General features: G+C 41.6%; 2 protein-coding genes across 6 annotated transcripts in view; both read left to right on the top strand.

The window, feature by feature from the left end:
• The first annotated feature begins 44 nt into the window (after nt 1–44).
• On the top strand, nt 45–10809 carry LOC117400848 (ribulose-phosphate 3-epimerase). 3 transcript variants are annotated; one of them, XM_034001184.3, is made up of 6 exons: nt 45–351; nt 2431–2510; nt 2773–2912; nt 3248–3382; nt 6454–6540; nt 6711–10809. In XM_034001184.3, exons 1-6 carry the CDS (start codon nt 230–232, stop codon nt 6831–6833), a joined length of 687 nt encoding a protein of 228 aa, XP_033857075.2. In that variant the 5' UTR covers nt 45–229; the 3' UTR covers nt 6834–10809. The 3 variants fall into 3 exon arrangements, with proteins under 3 accessions (XP_033857075.2, XP_058888507.1, XP_058888506.1); XM_059032524.1 differs by lacking the exon at nt 45–351 and adding an exon at nt 1208–1226; XM_059032523.1 differs by lacking the exon at nt 45–351 and adding an exon at nt 1252–1270.
• A 3406-nt stretch (nt 10810–14215) lies between these two features.
• Nucleotides 14216–27535, top strand: part of LOC117409584 (arf-GAP with GTPase, ANK repeat and PH domain-containing protein 1-like) — a 183656-nt gene continuing 170336 nt past the window's right edge. For 2 of the 3 annotated variants that reach the window (XM_059032520.1, XM_059032521.1), the window contains exon 1: nt 14216–15139. In XM_059032520.1, coding sequence (XP_058888503.1) covers nt 14977–15139 — 163 coding nt within the window. In that variant the 5' untranslated portion in view covers nt 14216–14976. The remainder of the gene's footprint in view (nt 15140–27535) is intronic. The other variant, XM_059032522.1, reaches the window with a different exon arrangement.

Here is a 27535-nt window from a genome sequence, read left to right as displayed (position 1 = left end):
ATAAAAATGTTGCATAACCCGATTAATCAACAACCTACTGTTCCGCTGGGAAATGATTCCGGGAAGAGTGCCTTTGGGAATTGTAGTGCAGTCTGTTCCTCCCCTCTGGTTCGAACGCTAATCGCGTGAGCTCTCAACAACTACAACTCCCAACACCCCTTGTACGAGGAAGAAGCTTTTCGAGGGACCGCGTGGATTTTCGTTAGCTGAGAAAGTAAAAAGCATCACCATGTCCTACACAGCTAAAATCGGACCTTCTATTCTGAACAGCGATCTGGCATGTCTGGGCTCAGAATGCATACGAATGCTGGACTGTGGCGCCGATTACCTCCACTTGGATGTGATGGACGGGTAAATATACATTTGCAAGATGTTTTGTGTGCATTTCATTCACAGCCATTTATATTATTATTATTATTATTATTATTATTATTATTGCAGCATACTGGCCTGCATGCTTCTGTGGTAAAGATGTCTTTAGGAGCAGACACTAGGATAGGGTTACTATGTGGCTCCAGATTAACCGGACGTTGTGAGACAGAACGGGATTTCAAACTTGCCCCTAAATTGAAATAAATGAAGGTGTAAATGAACCATCCTTAGCTACAATTAAGAATGGTGCTTAAATACCCGCATGCGCGTCAAATAATTGTATTAAACTAAGAATGAATTGCAGCCAGTCGCTATTTTTTTCTGTTTGTTAAAATTCAATCGGCCATATTATTCTGCAAATACAACCGCATCATCATCTAGTTGCTCTATCGATAAATTAGCTATTCGTTCATTAAGATCTGATCAGAAGCAGCTGATCAGTGTGAATTGTTTGCTGCGCCCAACCAATTCCACCAGAGCAGGATTAATCTCAGCAAAGGTGGAGATCATTTATACGTGAATTACTTTAAATTTAGGGGGAATTTTGAAATCCCGGTCTGTCTCAAAGCGTCCGGTTAATCTGGAGCCATATAGTAACCCTAAATCTATGTATAGTTTCCTGTAAAAATGTTCTACACACTGTTGATAAAACGTCAACATCCTTAGGTCACAGTACATAAAAGCATTACGGTAACGTGCTGTGTTAGTATGCAGAGTGCATTACAGTAAAGCTACATTGAATACAAACAAAGGTTGTATTAATTTCTTGTATTCTGCAGCTGCATGAAGAACCCCGTTGTCTCGCATGGTCCCTAACTTTCTGCTGCACACACACTGCGACTGCTAGCATGCTCGTGAACTTGTTTCAACTTATCACGTTCGTTTGTTATTGGTACATGTAAGAAAAATACAGACACTTATATCAATGTGTTTTTAAGATAAATGCCTGAAATGCGTCTTCATTTTTTGGTGCAGTTTAGATCTCAGTTACAGTGTAACTTTTTATTATAAATATTGTTAAACGTTTTGCTCACTATGGCTATAACACTGTGGTCTGGCCTTCCTTCCAGCTTGACCCTGGCCTTGGTTGAATAAAACTACATATTTTTTTAACAATGTTGCATGATATGCATCTGAGATATATGATGCAGTTATGTACTGGTAGGTACTGTAAAGTAGGAAAATTGTGCATTGCCAATACTGTTGAGATTGTAGAGTTCTTCAGTATGACAGAGCTGTGTATTGTCTTGTTTCGGGCGTCACTGTTGATTGTAGAGTTCTTCAGTATGACAGAGCTGTGTATTCTCTTGTTTCGGGTGTCACTGTTGATTGTAGAGTTCTTCAGTATGACAGAGCTGTGTATTCTCTTGTATCGGGCGTCACTGTTGATTGTAGAGTTCTTCAGTATGACAGAGCTGTGTATTCTCTTGTATCGGGCGTCACTGTTGATTGTAGAGTTCTTGACAGAGCTGTGTATTCTCTTGTTTCGGGCATCACTGTTGATTGTAGAGTTCTTCAGTATGACAGAGCTGTGTATTCTCTTGTATCGGGCGTCACTGTTGATTGTAGAGTTCTTGACAGAGCTGTGTATTCTCTTGTATCGGGTGTCACTGTTGATTGTAGAGTTCTTCAGTATGACAGAGCTGTGTATTCTCTTGTATCGGGCGTCACTGTTGATTGTAGAGTTCTTGACAGAGCTGTGTATTCTCTTGTTTCGGGTGTCACTGTTGATTGTAGAGTTCTTGACAGAGCTGTGTATTCTCTTGTATCGGGCGTCACTGTTGATTGTAGAGTTCTTGACAGAGCTGTGTATTCTCTTGTATCGGGCGTCACTGTTGATTGTAGAGTTCTTCAGTATGACAGAGCTGTGTATTCTCTTGTATCGGGCGTCACTGTTGATTGTAGAGTTCTTCAGTATGACAGAGCTGTGTATTCTCTTGTATCGGGTGTCACTGTTGATTGTAGAGTTCTTGACAGCTGTGTATTCTCTTGTTTCGGGTGTCACTGTTGATTGTAGAGTTCTTCAGTATGACAGAGCTGTGTATTCTCTTGTTTCAGGCACTTCGTACCCAACATCACCTTTGGCCACCCTGTGGTGGAGTGTCTTCGGAAGCAGCTGGGGCAGGGCCCGTTCTTTGGTGAGTTCCGCCTCCTCGCCTGCAACTCCCTGGTTTTTAATTCCAATTCCTTTTTAAAATCGGTTCCCAATTCCAATTCTCATTCCCTTTTTAATCAATTCTATCACATCATTAATCAAAATTGCAATTGGCAGTATTCTGTTAAAACAAGTTCCTCAAAGTGGCAATAGTTTACCTCAATTGACTCCCGTCCCGTCCTCTAATAAAGTATTTGCAGCTGTGGGGTGTGTGTGTGACTTGCTCTCTGTCTGCTCTTGTGCAGATATGCATATGATGGTTTCCAGACCAGAGCAGTGGGTGAAGCCAATGGCAGCAGCAGGAGCCAATCAGTACACCTTCCACCTGGAGGCCACTGTCAATGCCGGGGCTCTGATCAAAGACATCCGGGAGAATGGCATGAAGGTGGGAACCCTTTTTACCCACTACTTGCTACCCTCTCCTCGCTCCCCTCTACCCACTACCTGCTACCCTCTCCTCGCTCCCCTCTACCCACTGCCTTTTGAGGGGTGGATTCAGTCAGTCAGTTCAGTGCTGCTCCATGACCTGTGTTTTGGCCTTGTGTCTGGCTAATCTAGAAGTTTGGTTCCTTGTTGGTAATAAATCAACACTTATCACCCTTGTTTTTGTTTTAACATTCCGAGAAAATGAGAAACCTAAGAAATGTGCTTCAGGGCCCACACAGTGAGTGTTACACACAGAGAGTGTTAGTGGGCCTGCGGTTACTGTGTCCTCTGCAGGTTGGCTTGGCTATCAAACCTGGCACCACAGTGGAGGAGCTGGGTCCCTGGGCAGGACAGATCGACATGGCCCTGGTGATGACAGTGGAGCCTGGCTTCGGGGGGCAGAAGTTCATGGAAGATATGATGCCGAAGGTAAGTGTGTCCATGAAAGATGTTCACGCTTACCATAATATATATGTGTCTGTGTGTCTTAACGGAAAATGTGAGCCCTGCACAGGTTTACCTGTAATGAGTGACACTCTATTGCTTTTACATTTCTAGAGTACTTGTTATGAGATTTTGGTTTCTGAAAAGTTTATTCACTTAAAGCATAGATTTTATCTACAGCTAAAACTATTCTATTTGTGTGATTTATTTATAGAAACTGTTTGTTTAATAATTGTAAAGTTCTCAGAATGGCTGGCATCACATCATTTTTCTGTTCGCTGCAGAGCAATCCAGGTCTTTTTTTAGTTGGCTGCTGTAGTTTGGGACCGTCCTTACTGTTTTAAAAACAGCACACTAAGAAGACCACAATTTTCAGAGACGCGTCTAACAAGCGTTTTAAATCTCCCTGTCACTGTCTAGGACAGGCATGGCAAAAGCTGGCCCTTCCAGTTCTGGTCTTTGTTCCAACGCTGTTCTAAATTGTTTAATTGAAGCAATGAAACCGCCATCCAGACCCTGAAGTAGATGATTATATCATTGGACCTGTTAAACCTGGAGGGATTAGCCAGCCCTGGTCTAGGATGAAGCACTTTATTTAAACTCCTCCTGTAAAATCAGTTTCAGTGGAGGTGCACATCCAGTCCAAACGCTGGGTGTGTAATGGCAGTGTGATGATAGCCCCGCCTCTGAAGAACACTAAACTCTTATTTCATTGTATTCAGTAAGTGTGACGTGTATATGGAGGTAGATGGGAAGTGGCTTCCTCCTGATTTATTGTACTCTGCTTTGTGTTGCTGTGGGATTGGGCTTCCTTCAAGATGTGGTGTGCAGGTGAATTAGAGCAATACCCTTTCTGCATACTTCAGTAAAGAGCATTTATTTTAGCAAAGCCTGACACATCCTAGGAAAAAACAATGCAAAATGGAAACTACTGGGTTCTAATCAGATTTGTATGAGGAGCAGGTGCATGTTGAATTGAGATGAGTTTAGCCAGTGAGATGTCGGGAAAAGTGAATCACTAAGCACTGAGCTGCCAGGGAAACGCTGGCTGGAGTGGGTGTGCTTGACAGGTGGAAGAAAATGCTGTAATGTGTTTCCAGATCCGGAGGCAAATTCATTTCTTCAGATGCTGTGTGATGAATGTGGAATGAAAAGGGAAAATATCACCCCGCTTTCCCCTCAAGACACACATGGGAGTTCAGTTCCAAATCCCTGGGTTTTTGGCAGAGTTCTGGATCAAGTGTAGGAGTCAGTTCCATGTGAGGAAAAATAAGTGAATCTGCAGCTTTAGGGAAAGTTTTTGTTAATCGAATACATACTTGTGCTACATTCACCTTCTTAAATTCCCTTACCCTCCTGATATCGACTTATATTACCAACATTTTAACAGTGCCCCTGTCTCCTTGCTTTAGTTTCACATTGCTCAATTCACATCTTCACCTGCCAGGATGCAGGGTTGTAAGCATGTCAATCAATCAAGTCCAGCCCGGCTTTGTGCAGCTCAGTATTCAAGCATCCAGACACTACCGCAGTGCATATTGAGATTCTGGAAGTGCTTCTAACACTAGAACCGCCGAGATTTCGGACTACATACAACCGCTGCACCCGCAAAATGTCATACATAACATTTTCAGAGCAGAAACTCCATATTTACATTGAAAATTAAACTTTTTTCTTATTTTTTTCAAAAAGATAACAAATATAAATAAGAAAAACTGTAATAAAATAAACTTTACGCAATAAACATTTGTGTAAACAGGTGTAGAACGCTGTATAGAATTATAAAAAATAAATAACTAGTTATAAAAATAACATAAAACCAAAATATAACCTAACTTATGCAACGTGAAAGCGCTTTGCGTGAAACAGAGTTCAAAGGCTCTGTCTGTCTGTTCAGAGTTTTATTACAGCTTTCAAAGTACAATCTACTCAGAAAACATGCTTTTCAGCTATCAGTGCATTTGCCACAGACTGCCTTTTCACAACGGGTGCAGATATCAAAAGTTCTGTTTTTATTGCATTTAGCAACCTGGCATTGTCTTTTATTCCATGTGCCAGTGGGCGCAGCGCTGGCTGAAGGTTGAGGGGCATTTGCCAGCCGGCTTTCGTGTCTCTTATTAAAATATTTCTGCTGTAGCTTCAGGGCTAGCTGCAAAATGAAGTCCCTCCGAGTCATTGCGTTGCCGGTACACTCCTTGTACAAAACCAAAGCGTTATAAAAAACAGCCACAAGCCACCTACGAGTACCACCTTTGACAGAATACAGCCATGCCATTTGATACGGCTTTGTAAAATGCAACAGTCTCTGGCTTTCGTTTAGCATCAGTCCCGATGGTCACTGATTTGTGCAGAGATTTTAGAATAAGCACATTTTTTATTTTTTTACACCTGTACACACTCAGGGTGGCACAGTCGTTCTGCCTGAGGTGTGTAGTGGAGTGCAGGGGGGCTCGCACGGCTTGAACTGTTGTTGGTAACTCTATTCAGAGGACAGGCAGACGAGAAAAAAGTAGCGTAGCTATAATACACTGTATTGTGATTCAATGTGTGTATTTTGTGACTGCTAATAAAATAAATAATAATATATTATGTGTAGAATGACTTTCATTAGTGTTTCAGCACTCGACAGGAGTAGATAATACATTCTTTCACAATTACGTTGATTTTATTACAAAGCCCAGACTAAATTGTTGGCTATATTGTATTGATTTCAATATGCCGCATAAACTGCGGGTCTGGCAGTTGAAGAAGCAAGTGCTTCTAACTTATTCATTTTTGCGATTCTGCAGCTGAAACACCGTATGGGTATTTAATTCAAATATTTAGTAACACTTAAGAACGGACATGCATGAGATATTTACATACACGGAGATATTTAAATGTGAATTACAAAAGCCATTCAAAAAACGGCTATGGCGGTGTTAGTGTTAACTAATCGTTATTTGCGTGAAAAACATGCACCAGGCTTACTGCAAAAGTTGAGCTTTCAACGTTATGGATATTTAAATGTTTGCAGGTGGCCCAAATTGCATTGACTCTTGCTTGGTGTTTTTCAGGTGAACTGGCTGAGAACACAGTTCCCTTCCCTGGATATAGAGGTAGATGGAGGAGTGGGGCCTGACACTATTCATAAATGTGCTGAGGTAAGCCCGGCCCCCTGTCCTGTGCTGAGCCAAGATGAACCCGTTCATCTAACAGAGTGAGGCATAGACGGAGTGAAACCTGTTCACATCCCTGGAATCTCAATGAAATGTTCTTGTTGTGTGTAGTTGGAGTCGTGGTTGTGAAGTCTGTGTTGTGTTCCTTCCCTCAGGCCGGAGCGAACATGATTGTGTCGGGCAGCGCCGTCATGAAGAGTGACGACCCCAGGTCAGTCATCAACCTGCTGAGGAACGTCTGTGTGGAGGCCATTCAGAAGCGATCGCTGGACCGCTGAAGGGACACGTGGCTCCGGGGGGCCTGTCCGCTTGCTGGGACTGTTACTGAACCTGTAGGCCTTTCAGGGGGGTGAAGAGTTTCACCAACTGGCTGACCAAAATGACAAGATTTATTAAGCCTAACCCCGCTATTGACAGCTATTTACCTCATCAGATATCCACCCATCAGGATGACATCACAAGTTAAACTGCTGTTTTTTCAAATAGAGCGTGATCTTACATGGGTTGAGCTCAGTTTTTTCAAATAGAGTGTGATCTTACATGGGTTGAGCTCAGTTATTTTTAAACACAGAAACGCATGACGGCTAAACCTTGGTTATTTTTATACAGGATACAGAGGTCTGTAATAAGCTCAGAAAAGGGACCGAGTCACTTCTGAACATGTATTTTATTGGGTTTAACTGTCGGGATGTCAGATTGATTGAAGGGAGCGCGACATGCTAGCCTAATAAGATTCACTGTTGTTACTGTGTCTTCAGGCACTTTCCCACTTCCACAATGATACCAACCGCTTCATGCACAAATTGCTACAGAATTGTATGTTTTCCATACTGTCCCATCTCCTACCTCAGTTTTGTCTGTGTATAGACTTTGCTTCTTAAAAGCTGTCGGTCCTTACAGAGCTGTGCCTGTGTGGAGCTGTTCTAAGGCAGCAATGCAGAAAGAGCATGCTGTACAGTAGAAATGCCTTCCACATTGTTTGCTCAAAACAATTTTAACAGTTTAACAACACACTCAGATCCATTCCTGTTTTTAAGTTCCTCTTAAAGCATATTCCTCTCAAATAAAGTGTAGGGTTTTATTGCCAACATCTAGTTTAATATTTAGGGTGAATCAGCTTTGTATTTATTTGGGTGTGTGGGGTACCTGCTGAGGGATCAATTAACCCCCCCCCCTTTCATTAAGGTCATATTCCTCTCTTTTCTGTACTGTAGTAAATCAGTGGCCACCGTGTGGTGCTGTCTCCTATTCTGCGATTTCTTAACCTGCATCGTTTTCATAGAGATTGGATTTTTTTTTTTTTTTTAATCAAACACGTTTATGTTCTTAATCATTTTAAAATATGAATTTGTTTGTTAGACATTTATTCTTGTTCATTTACCTATAATCATAATATTTTTAAAATCAAATTTTAATGGTGAGCCCAGTTTTGAGCACAGAATTGTTTCTAATGTAGAACTGGAAACTCGCAGCACCTACCCTGAGATGCATGAAGATTGTGCAGCACAGCAGGATTGTAAAAGCTTAACACATCACAGCATACAGTGACAGTGGATTACTCTAGCGGAGCATGCTGTTTGTTTCAGAACATTAACCAATAAACAAAAGCGCAGTAAACTGGATTATAAATGCTTTGGGTTACATTTGCTGGTCTGTGTACTGTACTTGAAAAACACCTTGAAGCAATACAAAGCTACATTTACAGCAGCATTCTCATTTGCCACTTCCACAGTCCTTTTTTCAAGTATTTAACCCCTGGCCATGTGATGCGTGTTTTGTGGCGTTGGCACAATGTGTAAATTGGAAGCAGACTAAAATCTTGTCCGAGCTAACGGCTTTTTAAATATATTTTTATACTGTATTTCCCCCCAGTCCATGTGAATTTAGAGATAGCTGCTGCCCCAGTTGGTGGGAGGGACTGCTTGTAAGTGCAATCTCCTTTTCCTTCTGTCTTTTCTCCCAGTAGGACATTGTTTTCTGCTGATCTAAGCAGCCGCCCTCTAACTATCTGCACTCCCTCAACCGTACCATGCTCGGCTCCCCAGACACCGACAGGGTAACAAAATGCAACTCTGGCAACTGAAATGTGCTATCACTTGCACTATAACAAATCTCTGTGCTTATATGGAGAATGTTCTGTTAATAATACCACATTACCCTCAACACATACAGCACTGGACCTTGCGTGGTTTAAGTTAGGAAGGGTGGTGGGGATCAGATTGTTTTCTCCATTGCAGTAGCCTGTCGGTAATGGTAAACAGCTGAAAAGTGAAGAGAATGTATTATATTGTAACTGAACCGTTTCCCCAGCCCTGCTCTAATGGTGAGATTTAGAGGTCATAGTTCCATCAATCACAGGTCCCTGTTGACTCGGGATTAAAGAGCTAATAGCACAAGCTTGCCAAAAGCAATGTGTCAGTGCTGTTTTGTTATGTTTTCAATGTGTGGTGGTTTTTGCAGCTAAATATGTCTATTTAATTTGCTTTGAATAACTACCTTGCATCAGTTTAAGCACAAGTGTGCTGCTGTGTTAGGAGCACTGCAATACAGTACTTGTTCCAGATCCATTATGTTGTCATTGTTGGTAATTTTATACTGGTCTTCAGGACAAAGCACTGGTATTCGAATACATTCCCAATGTTGTTTTTCAATCTTTCCTGCAGGGGCGCTGGAACTAGGGGTGCTGGGGGCGCGACAGCACCCTCTGGCTTTGCATGGCTTCCATCATATACAGGGGTTACAGTTTTGTTCAATGGCTTTCAGCACCCCTACTTGTTCCAGTGCCACTGCTTTCCTGGAAGGATGGTTGTGTGGTTCAGGAGACAGGAAATTCTGTCTTACTTGCCAAAGGAATGTACTAAGAAGAAACTACAATTCTTATACATTTGAAAAATGTTTCTCAAAAAATGTACTAGTTTATTTTTCAGTATTTCTATATATTTTCCCAGAGTCCCATAAGCGTGTAACTTTCTTATTCTAAAAAGCAGCTGTCTGTCTGAAAAGGATGTGCAGTCAAATGTGATTGAATACTAAATTCCAGAAATCTATAGGAATGACTCGCTGAAAATCTACCATAGTGCATTGACGGTATTTCATTTATAATTTTGTTGCCATACCAACAATTATAGAACTATAGCCCAATGCATTGCATCGTAATGCGGAATGCAAAACACAGCATCACTTCAATGCATCTATTATGGGGAGTTTGCTGATCACAAAAATACTGCGATGCTCTTTTTGCAAAGGAATGTGGAGCCAATAAAGCTGCTTCTGCAGAGTCCCTACATCCAGTTATGCTGCAGTGTTAGATGAGTTTGTTCTATTTGTTTAATTCTGCTAAATAATTAGTATGTCGCCATATGCGCTGGTTTCCATTATACATGCACTCATAAGCTGGTGCATATGGCAACGTATTAATTCAGTAACCTTTACTTGTTATGATGCCACCCACAATGAAAGGTAATTAAAACTCTACGCGTAGAGATGCCAGCAAAGGCACTACACTGAAGAAGGGCGAGAGAGAGAGATGGCTACATTTATCATGCCTTAAAACACATAACCCAGAACTAAAGTGTAAAACTGATTTATTTATTTATTTTTTTAACAGGGATACTGAAAAAAACAACCCAGAAACAGCTCCTTGGGGGTTGTTGCCATGGAAACAAGGCCTACCAATGCAATCGACAGTGAATCTGAATGTAGATTATATTTTGACACTAATTGCCATGTTTATCTTGGCATCAGTGTACTATAAGTATTTTTATTATCATGTAAAAGTGACGTTCTGAGGACAGTGCGATGCACAGCTCATGTCTGTTCTTAATTGGTGAACGTATTGTCTGGTGAATGTGTTGTCTTGGCATCTTAACTTATTCTCAGCTCAGCCATGCAGGAGATACGTTTTCATCCATAAACCATCCCAGCGATTTGCTGCTGAACAGATTTTTAAAGAGCACCATCATGCTTTTTTTATCGTTAGCAATAAGTGTAGGCATTGTGACATTGTGCTAACGAGCGAAGGAGAAGTTTAGGTTACATCACACCCTTCTGGATTAAAAGTTTATCTGAGCTTCCTGATTACATCACAGCTCGACCGATGTGGAGCATTTCGGTCAGGTCATCTGTACTTGATATGTTTTATAACTGAACTGTCTATTCAGGTACATGTATTATGAAGTGTCTTCTTAGTTGATTTTGCTACACAATTTGACATGACTATGTTAATGTTTATTAAAGCAAAACTATATTAAAGTAGCTAATTATATGCATATAGCTTTGTTTATGGGATTTAGTCAAAAAGCACTAATTTGTGAGTTATTTAAAAAAAAAAAAAGAAAAAAAAAAAAAGAAAAACACACCAAAAAAACACTTAAATATTACACACCATTGCTTAACTGTAATGTCTGCGCTTAATTACTGATCAAAAACCTTAAAACCTGGAACGGCTGTTGTATGTTTTCTATCTACGTTGCTGCGTTCTGGTTTGACAGTTCAATCGCCGCAGTACAATCAAAATGCACAGAAACACTTCCAAACTCAAGAAAGAGAGCACAAACTGAGTGGTTGTTTACCTTAAGGGAGATACTTGTTTTTTTTCCTGAATCTCTGTCATCGGGGAAACGCATCCTGACTGCAGAGCAAACTGAGGAGCTGCTTTGTGTTTTGCTGCTGGCTTACAATCAGATCCCCTGAGATGAGAAAGCATCATTCACTGCAGGAAAGGAGTCAATGTGCTACAGGGACTAGAGGTCTGGTACACCCCTGACAATAATGGATCTGTTACAACAAGGACCGGGAGACGATGTTAAAAAGAGATGTCAGCCGTTAAGACTTGCAGTTTGCTGTTAATAGGTGTGCTTGCCAGCGGCAGATTACTGTTCAAAGATAAATGGACAGCTAAAAGTAATTTTATATAATATGGTTGGGATTTTGGTAACACTTTACGTTTAAGTGTCTCTAATTACTGTGTATTAACTGAGTACTGAGTTAACCCTAACCCTTTTCTGATACGATTGTATGCTTGCATATATGGTGCAAAAAGACTTTATATGAAAAAAAGGTATATTTAGAAGGGTGTAAAGCCTAGTGATGCATAGACCTAAAGGATCTATAGACCTTGTGAGAGCATGACTTTCTAATTCAGTAACAGTATTTTAATGTATTTTATGAGGTCTCAATATTTAAGCAGTATGCAAAAATCATGTTTTAATTCTCAGGGATTTTCCCATAAGGGAGATCTTTGCAATGTTATAATTTCCTCATGCAAAGGGCAAGTTAAAACAGTAGCTGTCCAGGCACGTCCTACAAGTGTATCTGGTAATGCATCCTCCGCGAAAAAACCTAATGAAGGCTTTTAGAGAAAAAATGTAGGTCCCTGCTTCCATTCCATGACGAATGCTGCTCTTGACAGAACTCTGTAACTAAGCAGGACAGGAACATCTAAGAAGCGGCACCCCTTTTTTAAATAAAAAAAAAAATTCTATTAAGCAAAAATTGTATTTTAAGTATGTTGTTAAAAGATTATTTTGACATTCAAAATCCATGACAAAAGAAAAAAAATACCCTTAATGTTTCTGAAATGAGAAATGGCGGGGAAAGAAAGAAAAAAGAAAGAATGCATGAAGATTATGAATGAATGAAACAAACAGGTTTGGTATTTGGAACGGGACCCTTACCCTTAGAATTGAAATGAAAAATAGCTAAGAACCCTGGCTACATTCCAAGTGCAGTCAAACAACATGTGGGCCGGCTAAATGGGAGCAGGAAACTGGATGTTGCTTCTCAGCATGTATAAATACATTGCTCATAAATAAACACGTGGAAATATAAAGACATTGTGTGGGAACAAAGACAATCCAGTAGAGCTGATCATTTTAAAGATACGACCTCTAAACATTTCAACATTGTCAGAAACTGCTGTCCGAGGGCAACCAGCTGTTCAGTGCAATGCAATGCTTGGCACCTGCATCTGAAAAGTTTACTTTCAGAAAAGGCCAGGGTCTGATTATTCTCCGGAGAGTCTGAACTGCAACCCTGTGGTATTGATTCCTGGCAGCAATTTAACTCTTAATCTAATTAACGATAAAAACATTAGAGCATCTACAGAGCTGTGTTCTATTGTCTGAACAGGAAACAGAGCCAGGGCTAGATTTGAACTGTTTAGCTGTTCTGTATTGAAAGCTAACATGCTTTCCCACCCACATACTCTTACCATTCTCATCAGCCATTATTATCAGATGTTTGTCAGATCCTGTGAAAGGGTAAATGGTATATTTGTAGCCTGGTTATTAGATGCTGAAATTATGCATGTTTAACTGTGAATAAATGAGCCAGTAAATACAGCTGCAGATGTGAGGGCGACCTGTTTTGAACCCCTCCTCTCCCAGCTCCCTTTTTGTGCTGGCTGCTGGTTGCTGGTTTTGATTAGGTTGACTTTAGTACAGTGCATGTATGATACACAGGGCTGGTGGCACTCGTACAGCACAATTGTTTAATCAGGTCATACAAAACCAATAGGTGATGCAATGTATCAACACAAGTGAACAATAGCTTTGCAGTTTGCAAATCTGCTCATGGTATTTAGATTCCATCTATACATTGCAATTACTCGGTTTACTGTGTGTCTACTCTACTGTTTACACAGCAACGTGCTTATATCATGCTTAACCTTGCTTCTTGTTGCTTGATAATATTTTTCTATGATTTTACTATTTTGCATTAAAGGGATACTTTCTATTTTGTACATTTTCCAAACATGCATTGTGTTCTGTATGGGTCTATTGTTGTTTGTGCTTAGGTCATTGTTTGTAATGATTACTACTACAGCAACAGAAAAAAGTGAATTACAGGGAAGTGAGGTGGGGAACAATATTAGTGTTGGTTGATCTGTGCTCTCAAACCTGTGCAACACTCACATGCTTCCCTACCTCACTTCCCCATGCTCAGCCTTTTCAGAAACATGTATTGATGGTGATAGAATATAGAAAAGAAATGTAATGCTTATATCCCTTGCAGTCACTGTGTGCAATAATATCTATCTATCTCTCTATCTATAGAGATAGAGATATCCCCACGTTATACTGCTTCTGGCAGCATTGTTTGCCCAAATTCTCTCCTGGGGCCTTCAGTCATGAAGAAAACGAGTCTATACTGCAGTGTGCTTGTATACAACCTCCCTGGAGATGAAGGGCATGCCGGTTCATCTACACTTCTGTGTGCTTTATTTCTCCCCATCTAATGTTTAGGGTTATATATATATATATAAAATCACATCTTAACAGAAGTTTATGAAATTTAGATTGCATAGTCAGACATGGTAATGATTAATATCTAACATGTATAAACCAATATATTTTCTGTTGAATCCATAATGTGACATACACAATGTAAACTGCTGGTAAATGTATAAATGCATGGTAAGTGCATAGTATAACTATAGTAAAAGCATGGGTGACTGCAACAATACTGTGCCCGGGTAAATAATCCCAAAAACACACAACTAAATACGAGCGAATAAGCACAACGCACAGAAAATGTAGTTATATATTTGCAGGTATTTTTTACAACATTAAATTGGATAGTAATAATAATAATAAACTAATGCTAAAGATCATTAGCAATTGCTGCAGAGAAATGCACAAGAACTACAACTCCCATAAACCAATACTGTGATCCCCGTCCAGAGACTGACGTTTTCCAGGAGGCGTGCAGGGAATGGGCTAGCGCGGTGACGTTCGCAGGATACTGTGGAGCTGGGGGCTGCAGCAACGGAGATTGCACCCGTAGCTGGAGTAGAGCTTGGAGAAGAATTCTCTGGATTGTTTAGCATTTATCATCGGGTACAGAAGGGGCAGTTTTTCGGATTGCAATGGATCAGCGGATATCAAGAACACCGTGACGTGTGCAAGAAGACTACATGCCAAGGAGCTGGTAGCTATTGATTTACCTGGAGCCAGCCCTCCTCTATTCGGCAATCAGAGGTTTTTTTTGTTGCCCCCGGTGACTTCTTTTCCAGGGAGAGTGCAGTGTACTTACCAGTAGTACGTAGAGATCAGACCTATATTTGATTTTGTTTCCAGTTTTTGGTGCGGTTCTGTTCAAAAGGCAGACCAGAGGTGGCTATGGAGTGGAGGCAACGGGCCGCCTGGAGCAGGAACAGTGGGATCGGTGGAGCGGCGGCTCCTTCCGCGGCGCAGAGGCTCTGATCTGCGGCTACGCTCTGTGGAATTAACCGGCGGCAAGGAGACGGAGCGCGAAAAATTTAAAAGAAACTCGCACTCAAAAAACAAACAAACCAAAAACATTATTAGCATTTGCAAACTGGGATTAAACTCTCTCCCCTCTCCACCAATATTCATAAATATAATTACTCGTGGTATTTTTATTGACCAAAAAATAAAATAAAAAAATACCAATCCGAGAATGAATTATCAACAGCATTTGGCCAACTCGGCCGCTATCCGGTCTGAAATCCAGCGATTCGAGTCGGTGCATCCGAACATCTATTCCATCTACGAGCTGTTGGAGCGCGTGGAGGAACCGGCGTTGCAGAACCAGATTCGGGAGCATGTCATCGCTATCGAAGGTAAGAGGCGAGCACCACTAACATCATTTTGATGTATCTGTCACATGCACCGCACACTGTGTTTTTAATTATGCACAGACTGGAGACAGTGCGGTAATCTACTAGTACAGCAGTTCACTGTTCTATAACAGTAAACAACATTTAGAAAACGTGTACATGTATGCAGGCAAATGCAGTCGATTTCCACACAAGAACCCGACTTTATTTTGCATACAAAAAATAGGACGTATAAAAAATAGTGCATGCAAAGGAGTCGTACTTGAGTAATGCATTGACAGATGTTGCACATTATTTTGTGTGTTTAGTTGTTAAAACTATATCAAAAACCGTTTTCAGCTAAGTACAAATAGTGTATTTTATAAGGAAGGCTCATGGGGTGGGGAAAGACGATAAACAAGGCATTCATAGTTCTTTTATCTTTTGTGAAAGGGCTTCTCGCGGCCGGGTCTTGACCTCGGTTTGTTTTTACGATGATGTCAGTGACGCCTCCCGAATACAAATGATGAACGTTCTTTCATTTATTTTCCAGCAGTAGCTCTTCTTAATAAGTGACAATATCCTTTCTAATTATTCAGAGTTCACAGGGGTCGTGTGTTTTGTGTCTGAAATCTGCGTGTGCGTTACAGGTTAAAAAGCATTGGTCTATAGCTTCGTTATATTATATTAAATTTGTGTTGACAATAGCAATAATACCTGCCAATAACAACAGTAATGTTGTGATGCAACTTGGCGGAGCATATAGAGGTCTGTCGTAAATACCAAGCAGATGTGGTGATTTTGCCATCCATGAAATCTATACTGTGTTGAGCAGATGGTATATGCTTGAGATTATAAAATCGCTGTAGCTGTAGCTGCAATGGTAATGTGATGTGTCTCCTGCTATGGTTGTGGTGATTTTACAGTTATGGTGACTGCATACTCGTGTTGCAAACTGACACTGAAGAACACTAAGGTGGCACTGTTTTTGTATTATGCATTTATCCACATTGTCTTAAACGTTTAACATCTAGTTTTTCAGTTGCTTCCATCAAGCTCAGGGATGGAAATAAGAATCCCATTGCATAGCAGTTTGATCCATTCCTGGTTTTACTTTGAGTTTAATAAGAAAACACCCGAGCTTGTTACCTATACACTGGCTAATCAAGCTTGTAGTGAAACCTGGAATGGGCGAAGGTACTGTGCAGTAGGAGTCTTATTTCCATCCCTGAAGCTTGTGTGCATTTAATTCCACGTATGCTTTAACTGTGTGCAAACCAGGGGCAGTTATTTATTTATTTTTTTTTACTTCTGAAATGTTTTTTTACATTTGAAAATGACTGTGACATTAACATCTTTGGGTATCACAGAACAGACAAATGGGAGTGTAGATAAAGTGTGAATGAACTCAATCAGGATTGCTGAGTTCCAAGTTCAGTTACTGTCTCATCACCAGCAGCAGCCCTTGCAGAAGCAGCAGGCATGGCTCTTTGAACAACGCCCCTGACATCCCCACGTGCTGCTGTCTTATCTGTTTTCACAGCCACATTGAGTCAGCGGTGTCATTGGCATGGATCAGTAGTAATAAAAAAGCCTAGCACCGCGTTGCGATTCCGTGTTGATCCAGGATCACTTCATTAAAGTATTGCCAATACAAGGCATTGGCAGATACTGTACCCTCAGATACTGTAAAGATGACTGCGCTTATCTTACAGCACTGGAAGCATCAGCAGTATCAAGTACTGTCAGCTGCTGCTGCTGCACCACTCTCTTGTGTGACCTGAGCCACTGTTTGACAAGGCATTTACTGTAAAGCTACGCAGCAGGCATTTTAAACGTACTGAACTAGAAAAAAACATTTTGGCATACAGTAGGCTATATGGGTAATATCTTTTGATTCAATTATGGCCTGGGTTAGAGAAACACGGTAGCAGGGCTCTGCCCATGTCCCCATCGTTATAAGAACACATTTTTAATGGCACTGTTGCTGCTTTTCATGCTAAAGTATCCTCTTAATTAATTAAGGCCTATATTCTTTCATACAGTTTAAGAAAAAGATGTGATGCCAGTGAAGGTCTGGTGAGTGGGTGAGAAATGTTACTCCTTTTCACAGGATTTAGCGAGGGAGCTGGGGAGTGATCAGGAGTTACAGTGAGTTTAGTTTTGTACTGTGCTTCAGTTTAATATTGGAGGGACATGCATTCAAGGGTTACAGCTGGCGAGGATTGGGCCAGACTAGTCGGCTACAAAGATACTGGAATCACTGAGTACTGGAGCTACTTGTAGTAATCCACCAAGTGGTTCTTTTATTAATTATGTGATTTATAGTTGGTAGGAAAACGGCAGCTGTTGAAGTTTTGCTTTATAACAAAATGTCTAATTACTGTAAGATTATTTAATTTTATGACACATTATACTGTACAAAATATCGCTATCAGGACCATTGCATGGACTGTATTGTGATACACATGGTATCTTGTGATACATTTTGAGAGGACTGTTTAATACATTAAGAGTTGTTAACACAGTATGCCTTACAAATGCAGTCTTTGTGTACAAGTCGATAGTGTTCACACATGACAGAGGTGGTCTGCTGGCTCAACCCTGTGAATCTCCTGTGCTGTTCATCTGCTCTGTATACATTGTCTTCTCTACTGTAGTACAACACTGTGCATTTTGTTCAGTATTGTCAGAACTGTGATTCCAGCTGTACGTCGTAGAACCACCCCAGTGGCTTTTTAGCTTGGTCAGCCTTCCCAGTGTTGTTCCATAGGGACGAGCACCCCCACCTTTCTCCAGCCTCACCTGACACTGTGAGAGCCTGCACTGTCTTCCCCCAGTAACAACACCACCATCCTGCACTGCACTCCACAGTGCACCTGCTGTCTCTTCACTGCTCCACAGGGACGGTGATGTCACCCTGAGCTGTGTCAACAACTTGCCAGCCTCTGTAGACAAACCTTTCAGCCGCCCGGTTGTCTGAACATTGTAACTTCATTTAAAACGTTCCCTTGTAGTTTTTAGAAAGATGGTGCAGTCTCTGCTTGCACAGTGCAAGTCTTAGTGTCACAGTGAATCACTGGTATTGAGTATAAGTATATTATTAACAGGCAGGAGGATTGAATCGTTCAATCTGTGACCAAAGAAGACAAAATAGGATTTCTAGTTGTCAAGGGACACCTGACTGATCCTATTATATAGGTAGGTACAGTACTTTAGTTCCAATGTATATAATTGGCACATTATACAGTAACTTTTCTAGCTCTTCTATATGATCCACAGGACTTTAGGCTGCTGTGTTGCATTGTCAGTACAGTTTACAAGTGTTCATGGGTTCACAACTTCTTTTTGATTTTCACTGTCACAATTCCAAGGTCCCTGGAGGCTGCAAATCTGTAGACAGATCTTGGGAGAGACCCATCTGCTTTCAGCCATCCTGACCCCCGCTCTCCCGGGGCCAACAACAAACTATTTCACTTTGACCTCTGACACAGTGGCCACTGCTAAATCCAGACAAGCCCCATTCTTTGAATGAACAGATGCTGATTGTGGCAGAATAAATGCTGTGGCTTGAAGTGCAATGAGCTGCAAGGTTAAATATAGATCTGAGATATAATATAAAAAAAAAAAAGCAAATGAGATTAAACCAGTACTTGAATTGCTATTGATGCTTTTTTATATTCCTTGTAGCGGTGTAACAAGCAGCTTGGGCTCATTTTAAATGTCAAGTGTGCTTGTTTTTCATGTGAAGCCTCTTACACAGCAGCAATAATCAAGGTTATTTGGTTTCAATGTTCATGATGTAAATACTGCAGACGCTCAATAGAGTATATTTATCAGGATGACTCCTTCTGGTAAAGAACAATTCCCAGATTAGCCTGGCTGGGATTTGCGAGGAGATCTTAAGACTTCCCAGTGATCAATATTAACCGTCTAGCCATTGCTTAAAATAATAAGGTCAGCAGGTTTTATGCAATCCAGTTTGCTAATCAGTCCCTGAAGCATGGTTGGGCTGATTAACAGTGTATAGTAACTGAAGAGTTCTGTATTGTTTTAACAGAGACCTAAAGGCAATGTGAATCTTTCTGCCAATTTGGACTGCTTTCAATCCCAGTGACTGCAGCTGAAAAAAGACACAATCCTTAAAGGGTTCAAACCCAGCCCCCGTTCCTGGTTCCTGGTGCCCAGCCGATGTGTCAGTGTTGTGTTGCTCTTCCTTTGCTGCCCTGCTGTAAGTGTTCTGCAGGAGAGCTGGCGTGTCACAGACAGTACAGCACTGTGGAGGGCATTGAGCTCTGTGCTGTAAGTGTTCTGCAGGAGAGCTGGCGTGTCACAGACAGTACAGCGCTGTGGAGGGCATTGAGCTCTGTGCTGTAAGTGTTCTGCAGGAGAGCTGGCGTGTCACAGACAGTACAGCGCTGTGGAGGGCATTGAGCTCTGTGCTGTAAGTGTTCTGCAGGAGAGCTGGCGTGTCACAGACAGTACAGCATAGCAGTTTCACCCATTCCAGGTTTTATTACAAGCTTGATTATCCACAGTGTTTAAGTAAGAAGCTCAGCAGTATCTTATTAAACTCGTAGTGAAACCAAGAGTGGATCAAACTGCTATGCAGTGGGAGTATTATTTCCATCCCTGTGATGTGTGATATACAGAGTGATTAGAAAGGGGTGATGCTTGGATGTTAAAAACAAAACAGTCTGTATTTAACAGAAATATAGCTGTGTACTGGTCCTGGTTTGTTCAGGACCCTCAAAGGCAAGGCGCACTGAATTGGTGACAGGGCAGTTTCCTCTCTAACCGGCACCTGCATTGCCACTTCATATGTATTGTATTCAGCCCCGTTTTCATCCTGCCTGCAAGGAAGTAATATGTGTGATTGACCAGGCTCCTTTCAGAGAGCTGGAGTGATTGTGACATCACTGCCAGACAGCCTGCTGTTGGAGTGGTTGTGACATCACTGCCAGACAGCCTGCTGTTGGAGTGGTTGTGACATCAATGCCAGACAGCCTGCTGTTGGAGTGGTTGTGACATCACTGCCAGACAGCCTGCTGTTGGAGTGGTTGTGACATCACTGCCAGACAGCCTGCTGCTGGAGTGTTTGTGACATCACTGCCAGACAGCCTGCTGTTGGAGTGGTTGTGACATCACTGCCAGACAGCCTGCTGTTGGAGTGGTTGTGTCATCACTGCCAGACAGCCTGCTGTTGGAGTGGTTGTGACATCACTGCCAGACAGCCTGCTGTTGGAGTGGTTGTGACATCACTGCCAGACAGCCTGCTGTTGGAGTGGTTGTGACATCACTGCCAGACAGCCTGCTGCTGGAGTGGTTGTGACATCACTGCCAGACAGCCTGCTGCTGGAGTGGTTGTGACATCACTGCCAGACAGCCTGCTGTTGGAGTGGTTGTGACATCACTGCCAGACAGCCTGCTGCTGGAGTGGTTGTGACATCACTGCCAGACAGCCTGCTGCTGGAGTGGTTGTGACATCACTGCCAGACAGCCTGCTGTTGGAGTGGTTGTGACATCACTGCCAGACAGCCTGCTGCTGGAGTGGTTGTGACATCACTGCCAGACAGCCTGCTGTTGGAGTGGTTGTGACATCACTGCCAGACAGCCTGCTGTTGGAGTGGTTGTGACATCACTGCCAGAGAGCCTGCAGCTGGAGTGATTGTGACATCACTGCCAGAGAGCCTGCAGCTGGAGTGATTGTGACATCACTGCCAGACAACCTGCTGCTGGAGTGATTGTGACATCACTGCCAGAGAGCCTGCAGCTGGAGTGATTGTGACATCACTGCCAGACTCAGTGTGGCCATGGCAGGTTGGCAGCTCGGTCAGAGAGTCACATGTGTCTGTTATGTTGATGTGGATTGATGTGGAAATGCTGCAGCTGTTATTTGTCATCCTGGATGAAGGATACAGCAGGGTTCAAGTTTTAATAAGAACTGCTGCTGATGCTGATTGTCGCGTCAGAGAGCTTAAAGTGAATTTTGTCCAGTTTGAATCGCTCTGAAGATTTGTACACCGGAATATTTTGAATTGAATTTACATTGATGGACAGGTTGATTTTGAATCCTGGAAGGGAACTCAGGCTGCAGAAAGCAAGAATCCAAAGCTGTGCAGCAATGTGGCTAGTGGCCAGAGCTACCAGAGTATCGGAGTTAGTGACGGGGACCTGTTCCTCCTTTTCTGCATTCTCTAGCTCTCTTCATTCCTGATGTGCAGTTCACTTTGAAACACAGCTCAGCTCTTCATTCAGCTCAGCCATCCTCACCTGGGTGACTTTTACCTCCAGTATTTCTCCAGTGGGACGTGTTCCATGATGTGGTTTTGTTTTGAATGAAAACTGTGTTTCTAGTGGATGTCTGCCATTGTTCAACACCGTTTCTAGGGCATATGCTGAATATTCTGTGAATTTGATCAGGCTGCTGCTTGAGGACCCAGAGGGAGCACACCTTTTTCACTTCTGCACCATCATGTCAAACATCGCCGTGGTTACATTACTATTGTGTGCTTCTAGACACTAGAGGAATGGCTTTCAGGAGGTGTTCTGTCTTTATTTCAGCAAGCCTGAAGAAACATTCTGTGAAATCAGTCTGCCTCCTAATATTAGTTAACCTAAATAACCTATCCATCATGCTGAGTTTTATTTAAGAACAAAACTATAAAGATGCAGTAGTGTACAAGGAAGTTTATAGAAAAAGAAAAATACCCAATCTTCTTTTAGATCTTGCCCAGTATACCGTACTAGAGTACACTTACTATTGCATGCCTATTGCATGTAGTGTTTCTCTACAAAATGACTGCATAGTAACCCTAGATGAGAATTATTTTAATTTTTCTGTTTTGCCCTTTGAGCTCTACTGCGTTTCCAATTTCGTTTCAAACTCCAGTTACCACCTGATTGCATGTAAACGGCTTCTTTACTCCTGATCGGGGACCGCTGTTGTCTCGTTTGTCATTTGTAAAGTGTGCTACAACAGGTGTGTCTTGTACTGGATTTGTCGCCTTGCTTCTAATTTTAAACTGGGGTCTGTCTTGACATTGTGGCCATGTGCTCCAGCACATGTGCGCTGCCCTGTTCTTTATATAGGATCCACACTCCAGCACCCATGCAGTGCTAGAATATCAGGTTCTTCTTCAAATTGTAGCTGGCAGACGGTACAGTAATGACATTTATTATTATTATTATTATTATTCTTCTTCAAATAATATCGCAGAAGAAGTTGATTCAGTTTGGGAAGGCTACACTGCAAGAGCCTACAGGTGTAAAATGTAAACAAACAATAGAAGCAGTTATTATACCGTATACAGCAACTAAAATTAAACCTGAAAGACACTTGTGTTGCTTAATAGAGCCACAAAAGTAACTCCATGCACGCATTGTAATACGTTTACATTTCTTTTTTTTCAGTGACTAAATATTTGATTTGAAATGCCTTGATAAAACTTGAAGCCTCTTAATCGATATTACTGCATCAATGCGGTGCTTCTGAGAAGTCAGTTTATCTGTGCTTGCGAACCATGGAAAAAAGTGTTTTTATACAGGCAGGTAGGTTCAGATTAAAATAGGGAGTGTTCTTTTTGCAGCTCTCAGTCGGGTGTGTGAGTGACTGTGTGTGTGTCTCTGTGTGTGTGCTATAAATTACTATCTACAATAATTAATGTACTCACATACACACGCGGTCTTCACTAAAGTCTCAATTTAAAGACTGTACGTTTCACAGTAGCCCTCGGGATGAAATTGTTAGCTAGGTGGCTATTTATTTATTTATTTATTTATTTATTTATTTATTTATTTTAATTAGCAGTGGGAGAAAACCGCTTCAGCAGGTACAGTAGAATCTTCCAGAACTGACGGACGCCATATCTACTAGGTTTAGATACTAACTTCGCATCCCGTGCAGAGGGAGAACACAAACGTAAAAGGTCATTAAGTGGGGTTGGCATTGCAGGGGAGATGAAAAGAGGTTTCAGTTCTGAATGACTGTTTGTTTTCTAAGCATTATTTGTGCATGCTTATCCACCACTGCTACACCCCGTTAGAAAATTGACTAACCTGCATTTTTTTAACGCAAGACTGAACATAAGAATATATGTGTACATTTGTTTTAAGTACTCGCCTAGAGGACTACTGAGACACAGACATCAACTAGCCCTCAGCAGATTTAATTTGCCTCGGGTGAGCGGGAGTTTCTAATCCTGGGTATGTATATGTGTGTGGTGTTGGTATGACAGTTGTGAGGTGTTGCATGCTTTTCAAAAGCAGTACGAAAGACCATTTATAATCATTTCAGTTGTGTTCTCATGATCCCACATGTTTATTCAAAAGGAGAATAGTGATAGAATTGCATGAAGAGGTGGATGAATAGCATGCTCCTTCCTCTGCAATCCACTAAAGTCATTCAAATCCCTGCTGAGAGCAGAGAACCTGAAGTGTTCAGGAAGAAGGGTCCTTGTTCTAACCTTGCTGTGCTGCTGGGAGTGCTCACTTTAAATGTGAACTGGATACGCACAATGTTGGGCCACTATCCCTGGCTCCTGATAAGCCCTGTGTTTAGATACAGTGGTCGGACCAAACATGGGAGTCGCATGTTATGTGTAGCAAATGCATTTGTAGAATCTGCAGACTGTGATAGAGGGCAGAGGAGCCACTCAGTGTGCAGCTGCTTCACACCCAGACAAATAACTGAGGATTCAAGAGGAACGTTCAGAACATTCAGAACATTCTTATGGTGCCTGGCAGACAGATTATAAGTATGGTGATTAATAATTTTCCCCAAATGTTTTCTAGTGTTGCTGACCTTATTATTTAAGGATAAAGATTTGTTTGTGTGAAGATTAAAATGTATTTTTTTTTTAAGTGATTTGTCTGGTGTAAACAGTCTGTGTGACAGGCAGAAGTCCCCGCTCTGCATCCCTTTTGTGTGTGGTGGTGTTATCATGAAGCGGTTTCCTGTTCACTGGAAGTAATCTTTTGAGTTGAGAGTTGATTGCTGATACTCTGGTGCTCCTCTCCGGGTTTAACAGACTCAGAAACGGATGTACAGTCTCTGCTTCAGAGTCTGCACAGAAATCTCTTGGAGCAGGTGAACATCTGTTACTGTTAAGAACACACATTTTATACAGTACATGGAGGGTTTGTCCTTGAAGCAATACACTGTCTTGCAAGGTTACAGTTGAAAACAATCTCTATTCACTACTGTACTACAGTTCAGTGTAAGGCTCGCTTCTGTAGGTTGACAGTGTGCCTTGTGGTTGCTTCCTGTTGCTTCCTCTAGATAATGAGGAGCATAAGCAGGATGACGTCTGTGTGAAAAATGTGTTACATAAGCTTGGCATCCAGAGTGAATGTTTATTGTGGAAACATTTTATTGGTTTGAAAAATGTGGGGTACTCGACCAGGACCTACAGTACGCTGTTTCTAACTGGTTTTGTTAAAATGACCCTCTTTTGTATACCTGTAATCGTAAAACTGGCGCTCTGGATCACATTAAAATGCAGCACAGTTTTGAGGCGGGAGGTGTTCTTTAATATATCTTTCAAACCCTCTTGTGTTTCCATGGCAGTCAGCTCTGCTGCAGCACAGATGGCTGTGAGGGATCCACCAGAAGCTTCACTTGTACTGTAACCATTAGGGAAAATCCTGTACAGTTGTTCTTTTTTTATTATTATTTTACTCTCAATCTCGATTTAAAGCTCGTTACAACCTTTAATAGCATTAGACAGCTTATGAGACTAATCAAAACAGTCTGCAAAGTAATTTGGAGCTTGACTTAAGGAAATAAGTGGATTGCCTATGAAAAGAAATGAGCTTGGCCCAGCTTTTTTGTCTGTATAGCAACAGCTGACATTGTAAAACAAATAAAAAAATAAAAACTCCGACCAATTGCTACCCTGTTACTGTAAGACCAATGGCAAGTATAAGCATACTGTAATGTCCAATGACAAGTGGGGAATATGCTGAAACTGTAGCACTGCAAGTGTAAATATTCAGTAAGAGAGCCCTCTGCTGGGTTTGTTAGTAAGCCTGCATTTACTGCAGTCTGCGTATATGAAGCAGTTTCATGCTGACTTGTACGGTGGTTTTTGTGGTTGCAATACGCTTCTTTCTCAGGATGTGGTGGCTTGTCTTTCTTGATTTGTGTTTAAAGAAGTGAAACCTTTAGAAGCATAACATCACTGCGCTCTCCCTGGTAACCTATTAACCCTGCTGTACTGTAGTGTCCATTCCAGAGCATTGTTTCACTGCGCTCTCCCTGGTAACCTATTAACCCTGCTGTACTGTAGTGTCCATTCCAGAACATTGTTTATGAATCCACACTTGTGTTGGATTTAGCAGAGTGAAATGTAAGGATGTGGTGCAGTGCTGGTTTTGTGGGAGAGTGCTGTTTCAGTACAGTAACTTGATCTTTCTTGTATATCCTTTAATATACAGTATGTTCTCCTGTAAGCTGGCAACTGTACAGTAACTTCAAAGATATAATTTAGGCCTGCAGCTGTTTGGCACTTGGAGACCTGTACAAAGGAACATCATCATTTTGTACAGTGGTTAAGCTACTTGCTTACAGACTGATGTATCCTGTTCTTATTCCAGACTCTTCCAGTTACTGTACTGTACACATCGGCATCATGATTCTTTTGAAAGGCATGCTTGGCAAATGGTGAGCAATGTGTTGCAGGCTTTAGATTACTTCACGCCACAGTTTGATCTGCATGCATCACCACTATCTATAGGAGGCTGTGTGGTCCAGTGGTTAAAGAAAAGGGCTTGCAACCACGAGGTCCCCGTTTCAAATCCCACCTCAGCCACTGACTCATTGTGCGACCCTGAGCAAGTCACTTAACCTCCTTGTGCTCCGTCTTTCGGGTGAGACGTAATTGTAAGTGACTCTGCAGCTGATGCATAGTTCACACACCCTAGTCTCTGTAAGTCGCCTTGGATAAAGGCGTCTGCTAAATAAACTAATAATAATAATCTTGTTTTATGTACAGTAGGACATCAGATAATGAGTGCTAGTCTGTCTCTTCTGTATTATCATGCTTTTATAAGGCTGCTCTTTTGTAACTGAAACTGGTTCTAACCACAAGAACAGTAAAACAGAAATCATGGTAATTAAAGCAATTCAAGGGTTAAACAAAGTATTTCTGTCAGTTGGGCACATGTGTGGTTTTATTTAGGCTGCACTGCCTTCAAGAAACCAATTCCAATCACCGATTTTTTAAATTATTATTATTTTTTAATTAAAGTTTTATTTATTTATATATTTTATTTATTTTGGACAGACAGTGTGTGCTCTTCCCATAAATCATCAGTTGGATCACTTTCATTCTTGGTACCCAGTTGGCTAACGTTGGCTACAAGACATGTTATTGGGCAGATTTTGAATGTGTTTTGTGGTATACAGGGATAGAAATACAGTATTGTGCAGCAGTTTGATTCATTCCTGGTTTTACTAGAAGTTTGTTACCTACAGTATACACTGTGGCTAATCAAGCTTGTAGTAATAAAACCTGGAATGGGTGAAACTGCTATGCAGTTGGAGTCTTCTTTCCCTCCCTGGGTCTCAGTTTCTACTGTACCTCTGTAGACAGTTGGTAGTCTCTGCCTGGGAGACGCTCAGCACTGAATGGCTATAGACTGGAGCCTGTATCATTGTCTTTCACTCTGTACTACATTGTCTCACAGTATCTTTAAGAAACACTTCAAGTACCCCAGTATTTCCACTCTTCTTACTAACCAAAGTGTGGGAAGTTGACCAGTGCAGTTCACTAAGTAAACTATAAAGAATTCTAGAATTTCTAAACATGGTAAGAGTTCTAATTAGCGATGTTGATTCTGATGGTTTCATAGTCCCTCGCATGCATGCTTTAGGTTTACATTGTTCTGTAAGACTGTTTGCATTCAGATGTGTGTGTTGATGCGGTTTGAGAAGTAGCTTGGTATAAAAATAAGATTCTATGGGATTACAGTAAGAACCAGGCTAGGATAACAAAGAGAGTTCAGAGACAGAACGGCAGGGGAGAGCATCTCTGCATTACTGTACAACTTCAGCAAAAATAAGCAACTCTACTGCACCTGATATTTTAGTGACAACTTCAAGACTTCATCAGCCCGCCAACCCATATGAAAGCTGTCCTTTATCAGCGCTGACAGTCCATGGAGTTATACAGTACAGTGCGATTTCCTTGCTAAGCATGTTGCAGGAGCTGGGGTATGTAAACCTTCGCTCTGTGCAGTGAGTGCAGAGCCCCTGTGATTTGGTATTGAGATGCAGATCAGTCAGAGGAAACCGGGCCGTTGCCGCCGCCGCTGCTGAATCCTGTGGTCCCGTCGCGGTCTGCTTGATGTGCAAACCTCCCGTAGATAACTGGGGATACATTCAGAGCTGCTGCTGCTGCTGCTACCTCTACAGCTAAA

Source organism: Acipenser ruthenus, chromosome 10 (assembly GCF_902713425.1).
Source record: "Acipenser ruthenus chromosome 10, fAciRut3.2 maternal haplotype, whole genome shotgun sequence".
NCBI classification, from domain to species: domain Eukaryota; kingdom Metazoa; phylum Chordata; class Actinopteri; order Acipenseriformes; family Acipenseridae; genus Acipenser; species Acipenser ruthenus.
The sequence above is the reverse complement of the archived record's forward strand: the minus strand, read 5'-3'. Positions and strand labels throughout refer to the sequence as shown.